The sequence below is a fragment of the Acanthisitta chloris genome, unplaced genomic scaffold (genome assembly GCF_000695815.1).
Source record: "Acanthisitta chloris isolate BGI_N310 unplaced genomic scaffold, ASM69581v1 scaffold14215, whole genome shotgun sequence".
Lineage (NCBI taxonomy): Eukaryota > Metazoa > Chordata > Aves > Passeriformes > Acanthisittidae > Acanthisitta > Acanthisitta chloris.
In genome coordinates, this window is record NW_008675478.1 from 27580 (window position 1) to 36736 (window position 9157).

Consider the following 9157-nt stretch of genomic DNA (forward strand, 5'->3'; position numbering starts at 1 on the left):
TTCGGAGGAGGAGGAGGGATGACCCTCATCACCACTCCCCCAGGGCTGAGCTGAGTAGAGGAGGAGCTTCGGGTTCCAGCCAAGTCCCACATTCAGAGGCCAGCAACTGCAGGGAGAAAGGAGCAGGGAGACAGAGAGTGTGAGGAAGAGGAGAAAGCAAGGAGAAGGGGGCAGCTGCCTGAGGAAGGAAGAGAAGAGAAGACAGGCTACAAAATGGCATTGCTTCTGTGGCTAGCGTCCCAGATGTCATCCATCTGGAGCAACATCTCTATACTGGGAGTTTTTCTTACAGTCTTTACTTTAGCACTTGACTTCATGAAGCGCAGGAGGAAGTGGAGGCACTACCCACCAGGCCCAGTGTCGCTGCCATTCGTTGGGACTATGCTCTCTGTTGACTTCAGCAAACCCGTCCACTCTTTCAACCAGGTGAGTGGCAGCCCCTGTTGTGAGGAAAAAATGCTCCTCACACGACCATGGGCCCAGGAGGGGTGGGGTACACCCTGATATGATCTACCCTTGCACAAAGCTGGGGGGCAAGGCCCTCTCCAAGGTCCAGGATGAAGCAAGTTGCTGCCTAAGGACACTGACCTGGCCCACACAGATAAACTGATAGTCAACACTCACCAACCTCCATCTCCCCATCTCTGCATGAGCTCAGTGGGAGATGCTGTTGTGCCCTTAATGACAGGTGATGCTTGCTCTGCTGGTAGAGCTGGCCACCAGCCTAACACGTGGGCAGGTCTAGGGGCAAGGAAACAGGGAGATGTACAAACAAGCGAAGACCAAAAAGTTTGTGTGGGCTGGGAATGTGGCTGCAGGAATGGCAGACTTGGGGTGAGTTACTGAAGCATGCCTGCAGGCATGTGACAGTTTCAGTTAAAGAGATCAAGCCTGCAGGATTTGCCCCAGCAGCAATGCCCAAAATCTCCGCGGTGTTCCTATTCAAAGTCAGAGCTTAGCTTTTCTCAAAGGAAAAGCACAGCACAGCTTGCAGCAGATAAACCACGGGCGTTTTGTGCTTCAGCTTGCAAACTCTAAAGGCCGCTTTTCTAGGACAGCACTGCTCAGCTGTCTGTCCAAAACCTGCCAAATGGAGAAACTAAATATAGCATTTGTATTATTTGCTTGCATGTAGTCAGAAGCTTACCATTTTCAAATCATGTCACGTCAGGGTCATGCTAACCACAATCTTGACCAGTAATCGCTTTTAATGATGTATTTCTACTGCTGGTGACGGGCTAATTCCCTTTTCAACCCTCCTGCAAATACGGTATTAAGTACTTCAATCCTAGCAATGCTACAGCACAGGAATGAAGGCACACATCAAGAAAAAAAAACCAAAAAAAAGACAGAAAAAAAAAGAGAAAGAAAACTGTGGGGCATTGCTACTATTGCACTGCCTTTGAACAACATGCTTTGAACAACACGCACTGAGTGCTCTGCTCAGTGTTCCTGACTGGCAGGGGAGCATTGACCCGCCTTCCTGGGAGTCTATGTCCTGTCAAAGGGCTTGTCTACCTTGAGAAGACTTAACTCCATGGCCAGCTCCCATGGTGTGTGTGTGGCTGTCAGGATTACCTGTGCAGCACTGTGACTCTTACAGATCACAGCAGATGTAGGGGCTGTGCCAGTTACCAGTTATACTAGATAGGTACACTCCTTTTAGGGAGAAAGCTGACCTGAAACTCCAGTGTGGAGTTGCCTCTTCCAACCATGTTTCTGGAAAGCTATGGGGAGATCTTAGGAGTAAATGCATATTAAAAAAAAAATTTACATATTACCTTATCATCAGTATTTCCTTCAGTAGAATTAGACTAACCCAAAACTTGCCTAGCCTTTCAGATCACAATAAATACAAGTATCAGTAGATAATTAATTGTTGAGCATGCAGCCTTCCAAAATCCCCAAACAAGGTCCTTGACAAAATCCAAAATACTTGCACAATACTGGCAATAATTTGGCTGGGACAGTTGTATTCTAAATTTTTCCACTCATGGAGCATTGATCCCTGCTTTAGCTGCTGTTTGGCACCACTCTGAGCTGCTGCACTGCAAAGGCAAAGGTCAAAGATCAGCTCAAGATCTCTGAACAAAAGCACCTCAAAAATCATTAACTAGTAAAGGCCCTAAGGAAGGATGTGGTGATGTTTCTGATGTTACATTCAGCTCATTTTCGGGGACACACTTTTTTGTCTTGGCAGCTTCAGAAAAAGTTTGGAAATATCTTCAATCTCCAGAACTGCTGGACCAACCTGGTGGTACTGAGTGGGTATAAAGCAGTGAAGGAAGCTCTGGTCCACAAGGCAGAGGACTTTGCTGACCGGCCGTACTTTCCGATGTTCGAACACGTGGGCTACAGAAAGGAAGCTGAAGGCAAGTCCCTTGGAAATGGACATTTCTTGCTGGCCCTAGCACAGGAAGGATTGGGTAGATGGAAGATTTCCTCAGTATCATGCCACCTTCTCAGGTGCCCCAGCTCAATCTCCTTATACGTGTGCCACCCTTTGGAGGTGACAACGTTGTATTGATGACATGGGGCTCCCCTTAAGGGTTGTAGTACTGCTCCAGGTGCAAACACACACGTCTTCAGCAGTGTTAGCACACTATCAGGGATCTGACTTTCCTGCCAGCTCCCGACACCCAGTGATTAGTGCTTATGGTGCTTATGTAAAACAAAGTGCTTATGCAACAACAACCTGCACATTACAACACTATGTGCAAGCTGTTGTCGCAAAAAAATATGGTAACTTTCATCCAAGACAGAGAATTATCCAGTATCCTGCCCACATCTCATCCTCAGCTCCTGTGCAGTGGCCCAAGCTACTACCCAGTTCCCACAAGCCAAGGGATGCTGAATGGCTTTGGAGGGGTGATTTCTTTATCCTTAGCAGCCTTTGTTGCTTCCACTGTATCCTCCCTCCACCTTTGCTAGCTGTGCACAGGCATTAGAAGGTGCAGGAATCTGTTTTGAGAATTGCTGTATGAACAAGCTATACAAAATCAGACTCTCATCTATTCACACAGATCTGTACCTCCAAACTCACCATTGCTATTCCTTAGCAGACTTTGCTTGATGTATACGTCGGAGATCTTGACATTTCTTGCTCATCCATAATTCCAGGGATTGTTGTAGCAAGATACGGGCATGTCTGGAAGGAGCAAAGGAAATTCACGCTCACTACCTTGAGGAACTTCGGGATGGGAAAGACATCCTTGGAGGAGCGAGTGACAGAGGAAGCTGGATTTCTTTGTTCTGAAATCAAGTCTGAAGCAGGTTTGCCACATCCACAGGGATTGGGGAAATCACAGGAAAAGGCAGTATGGTCATGCAGCAAGACGTGATACTATAACCACTCTCATCTGCATGCAGTGCTCTCTTCCTGAGCAAATGCAGTGTTTCTAGTCTATATGCATTCCTTGGAGCCTCTTCTACTTTACACAGTGAGGCTACTGTAACACTAAACCATTCGAAACAGGAAACAAATATGAAATTAGAAATAAAGAGGTAAACCAGAATTATTCCCAGAGTTGGGTAACTATTACCTTCATGAAGTTAGTGGAACATACTGACATTATCACATGCAATAAAAGTGCAGCTGGGAGTTCACAGCACATCGCCTGTCATCTAGACACAAAACAAAGTGTTACCTGTCAGGTTACAGAACAATCCTGCAACTCAACTTTTCTTGGGAGTTTTCTTCTTTAAATACAGATCAACCAAATATTAGTAAGAGATGAGATGATCTTCACTTCCTAGTATGAAGCATTTGTACTTTGAGAGGGCTTTGTCTCCTGAAGGTACCAAGGCGGTGTTTGTGTATTCTCGTTGCTGCCAGCTGAGGTCCAACAGCTGAGGTGTTTCTGAGCTTCATTGCTTGGTCTCCATTTCCATTTTCAGGTCATTCTTTAGATCTACATTTTCTTATAAATAATGCAGTCTGCAACGTGATCTGCACCATCGTCTTTGGAGAGCGTTTCAACTACAGCGATGAGACATTCGTCAAGCTGTTACGCTTGCTTGAAAATTCCCTCAAGGAACAAACTGGATTCCTGCCTCAGGTAAACCAGGAGCTGTAAGAAGCTGCCCTCTGTCCCTTCAAAGCATTATGTTTTCATCATTTTTCTTTTTTGCATCACATAATACCTTCTCTTTCTTTCTCTCTCTCCCTGTTTCTCACACTCCAGCTTCTCAACGAGGTGCCCATTTTGCTGCGCATCCCTGGAGTGCCACAGAAAGTCTTTCGAGACGTAAGGGCATTCATGGACTTCATAGATGTGCTCATAGACAAGCACATGGAGTCGTGGGACCCTGATCACACCCGAGATTTCATAGATGTGTTTTTAAAGGAAATGAAGGTAGGGTGACACCAGCACACACCCTGGATCCGGGGCAGTTCTTCTGCCTGCTTAAGCTTGTTCATAGAAGCTGAATTTTCTCATAGAGCTGTATAAAACCTCTTGTCAACTAATTTCCTGCTTTTTAATTCCACACTATATCTTGAAGAGAAAAGTGTTCTTCATGCTGTAACCTTTATTGTCTGAAGAGACAATATTATCTGCTGATGTTCCTGTTCTCATTTTCTACCTTCACATTCCCATCAGAGTCTAGTAACTTCCTTTTTTCCAGCCTACACCATTTTGAAGGCTTTTAACAGGCATTGGTTGAAAATTCACTAATATTTCTAAGTTTGCACTAGGGAGCAAGTCAACATGCAAGATTCTGTGTAATGTCAGTGCCTCAATGACTGATGTCTCAAAATCAGTCAAAGAACTGCTGTAACAGACTGGCCTTTTGGTGTCATTGCCCAGTCTGTAGCCTGTCTTTAAACCAAGTTATGACTTGAAAAGACGGTATCTCTTATGGGATGTGTGTCTTTAAATTGCTTCCTAAGAACTAGTTCCCTGCAAGTCAGAGAAAGGCCTAATCTTCAGCTTCGCTGAAATTAAAAGGGGTCTTTCCTTCTATTCAGCTGGGCACAGACTCAGTATCAAATCAAAGGTTCTTGCATCAGCCCATCCATCCACCATATGCTTCTGCACGTGGAATCACTAAATTTCAAGTGCCAGAGGAGCAAAATTAGCAAATTCTGCTTGTGAATCACTTCCACCACCTGAGTCCTCAGGCTGGACTGCTGCTCTGCACAGCAAACCCTGCCATGCTGCAGGTGTCAGGCACCTCCAGCCCATGCATTGCCCCCCCAGCTTGCACTAGCAGAGCAAAATGACCTAAGTTGCCCTGCACTGAGCAGTGCTATTTGTGGGTGGACGTGAGCCTAACCGTGCTGCCTCTTGTCACATCTCTGTTCTGGTCACTAAGATGCCCTGATAAGCCAATCTGACAAATCCCTCCCCTGTGTTAACTTTGTTCAGGTCAGACCCATAGCTCCCTTGCCTGAGATCTTTTATTGGAATAACAGTTGAGTCCTAAATGCCTTATTAATTGCTATCCATATTACAACAGCATCAAAATAACACAGAATAACTTAACAGAAGCTTGTCCCTAGGAAAGGGAAGTAGAAAGAGGATTAGAAAAGACAAGCAGATGAACTCATGCAGAGAGCTTGTCATATCTCATATGCTAATAAATTTGAGCTCAATTAGCATTTGGATGAGAGACCAGTTTTGCTGAAAGTGGTGTTGCAGACTTAATAGGCAGCAATAATGCCCTGATTGCTTTTGTTCAGCTGTAAGAAAATATCAGGGCAGAAGCAGTGAGAATCTGTACTGCATAGCTAGAGATAACCCCCTTAAAATAATGTTAATTTTTCATTTGCCACATCAGTGCAGCCTCCTCTCTGCTGCATGGGGTTTACGATCTGATCAAACCTGAATAACTGTGTTCCACCTTCCCTGGGAGAGGATGTTACTGCAAGTGGCAGAGGCCTGCTGGCCGTTTGAGCTGAGAGCACAAGGCATTCACTTCTGTCCTGAAGGCAACTGTAGTGTTCATCTCTCAGGATTAATGCAGGTGGTCGAGGACCTTCCAACACAGGAGGTAACAGGGTTACAAAGTACTTCTCTGGAGAAGGGTCTCCTCACCCAGCAAATATCCCAGCTCTGATCACTCGTTTCTCTCCACAGGGTAAGGCAGCTGAAGAGAATGGTTTCCACTATAGCAACCTTCGTATGGTGGCCGCAGACTTGTTTGTAGCTGGTTCTGAGACCACCTCCACCACTCTCCGGTGGGCATTGCTGTATATGCTTCTCCACCCAGAAATACAGAGTAAGTCAGAAACAGGCAGAGGTGTGGCCTCTTCCCTTCAGCCCTCATTATTCTGCAAGGAGGCTGCATGACTTCTCTCCATGGTTTGGGCATTTTGCAATGAGGAACAGCTTTGGTGATTGTTCACCTAGCAGAAACTGGGAGAAACACTTCCCAAACAGCTGATCTGGCAAGAGGGAAGACTGGAGTTGGAAGGGCAAGTTTGGCCTTGCCTTCATTGTGAAGGCTACCTGGGGACTTGTAGTGGTCAGTGTACCCTCTTTTCAGCATTTGGAATAAATGCTGATTTGTTTACATTTTCTAATGCTGCATGCCCAGGTACCCTTTCAGCTGCACAGAGGAGGGGTAAGGTAGCATGTCAAGTGGCAAGACCTTTATGAAAGATACTATGAGCAAAGTGTAGTTATACAGATGGCACTGAGCAACTGAAAAATGTCTTCCCATCTAGTTTCTGTTCCTTTCTCTAACTGCTTGTTCTGCACTCACCCAGTGTGTACAGTCTCATGCTGCCAGTCTTCCTTCAGCTTGTGCAAGCCCCTGCTGTTTATGTACGGGTGATCTAATTCCTTATCTGTTCTGCCTTCAGGTAAGGTCCAAGCCGAGATTGATAAGGTGATTGGCAGAGAGAGACGACCCACCATGAAGGACCAAGTGAACATGCCTTACACTAATGCTGTGATCCATGAGGTGCAACGCTTTGGGGATATTCTTCCTGTGGGACTACCCCACATGACGTACCGGGACACTGAGCTGCAAGGCTTCTTCATTCCCAAGGTGACCGAGACCAGATAAGCAGTACAGCATCCTCTCCTTGTGCTGACACCTGGCACAGGGTGGGGGTGATCCCACGCAACTCTGCAGTGTTGCACCTTCACCCCCAAATTACAGTCACTGGCGAGCACTAAAATAGGACATCTTGAAACTCTAAACCGGGCAGATGGTCATATTTGTGCTCTGGGTTTGCATTGGTTGTGTGGGAACCCAACTGCAGTGGCAGCTCAGTGCAAAGGTTTCCTTTCCTCTTGATGAGCTGTGACATTCACTGTCTGTGTCAGAAGGAGCCTACTAGGCTCTCTGGAGGCACACACCACCAGCTCAGTGCCTTTCCTCAGATGGTAGTAGTTAAAATTCTACCCTCTGAAGCTATTCAAATGCCACTGGCATTCAGTCCACTTCTGCTGTGACAGGCAGCTGCCCTGGCAGCAGTGCAAGCCTGGGATTTATATTTTTTTTGTAGCCTTGCGGTATCTCCTCTGGCTCAGAACGTTGACATGTGAAACAGGAAAGCTTTGCGATTTTCCACGGCCCCTGTGAAAGTCGAGCTTTGAAGTCTGTCAGTCAGCTTTTCCTCTGCAGCTATAAAACAAGTCCAGGAGGATCTGAGAAGCAGAGGCTGTTTCCACTGTGTAACCGTGAAATTGGCATTTGCATGCGGCTGCCTTTGTAAGGATACAAATTGCAAAAGTTCAGATGCTTCAGAGTGTAGGGCAGGCACCATATGTCATTGGAAAAGTGCCCTGCTTCACCCCTGCTCTAAGTAAGGTGCAGAAGTGGAGATGGGTGCCTTATGCTGAGGCACTGAACAATGGTTGCTATTATATAGGAGACATGGACTAAAGAGGGACCAGCTCTGATCCATTGTGCCAAGATAATGCTGCTGTTCTCACTTAAGTTGTTTCCTCTTGTGGAGGAATGCAGGGGACGACAGTCATTACGAACTTGTCTTCCGTGCTGAAGGATGAGACAGTCTGGAAGAAGCCAAATGAATTTTACCCTGAACACTTCCTGGATGCGGATGGGAAGTTTGTGAAACCAGAAGCCTTTCTGCCTTTCTCAGCAGGTAAGTCTCAGGGGAGGATTCATCTGCAAGTCAGAGGCACAGCAGGAGGGTGATCTGCTTCCCCTGCTGCGATACCAGCATGGTTTAATACCTTCTTTGATGGAAGTTTTCTACTCCCTCTCTTGCAGGTCGCCGTGTTTGTCTAGGAGAACAGCTGGCCAAGATGGAGCTCTTCCTTTTCTTTACCACTCTCCTGCAGAAGTTCACCTTCGTGCTCCCTGAGGACCAGCCCAGGCCACGAGAGGATGGTTGCTTTGCTTTCACCAGCTCCCCACACCCATACCTGGTGCGAGCTGTCCCAAGATAAGTGCACACCGAGACCACCAATCAACACAGTCTGTCAGAGACCTTGCAGATCTAGGCAGGATCATGCTGGGTTCCACTTAAGACCTCTCAAGTCTTGTGCAGACATCCAACAGGTCTGTAAAGTAAGGATCTAGCCCAATATCTCATTTAGCTTAATTCAAGTTCTGGATCTTGAACCAGACAGCCATAGGAAATTAGGAATGGTAATCAAGTTTGTAAATACTTTTTGCCTAATCCAACCAGTTCCACTGCACTTTGTGGTCTCACTGGTTGCAGAAGAAGTTCACTGAACACACAGCTACTAAAAGAATTATTAGCCCTGAATTAGTTTACAGAAATACAAGGATATCTTGGGTAAAAGACAAGCTTGGGGTCTTGCTAATTCAGGATGCAAAAACAACTTGGAAAAATCTGTAAGGTTCTCCTGTTAGCCGCAGTGCATATCCAGCCATGCTCTGCCTCTCATGCTGAGCAGCAGTGTGTGCCCCTGCCTGGTGCCCAGGGCAGCCCAGCTCTGGCTTGGTTCCTGAACAAACAATCCAGGGATGGTCAGCTGATTTGGCAAGTGCTGCTGGTGAGCAGGGCGAGAGCTTCAGCCCCAACAACAAGGTGACATTTAAATGCAGTTTCAGAGCAGTGCTCCTGAGAAATCTTACCGTCCAATACACACACGTCCCCCTCGTTCCCGTTTATTACATACTCCTGCCTATTGCACAGACTGTCTTCATTTATAGCCACAAAGAAAGTTGCAATCCTGACAACTCCTGTGTCTCTAGTAGGAGTCAATAC

The 9157-nt window shown here is 46.4% G+C and overlaps 1 protein-coding gene across 1 annotated transcript; it reads left to right on the forward strand.

Moving 5' to 3' along the window:
- Nucleotides 1-213: 213 nt before the first annotated feature.
- On the forward strand, nucleotides 214-8369 carry LOC103803233 (cytochrome P450 2D14). The gene is made up of 9 exons (XM_009075776.1): nucleotides 214-426; nucleotides 2201-2372; nucleotides 3121-3273; nucleotides 3898-4058; nucleotides 4185-4355; nucleotides 6081-6222; nucleotides 6809-6996; nucleotides 7921-8062; nucleotides 8191-8369. The coding sequence occupies exons 1-9, from the start codon at nucleotides 214-216 to the stop codon at nucleotides 8367-8369; spliced, it is 1521 nt and encodes a 506-aa protein (XP_009074024.1).
- The last annotated feature ends 788 nt before the right edge of the window (nucleotides 8370-9157 follow it).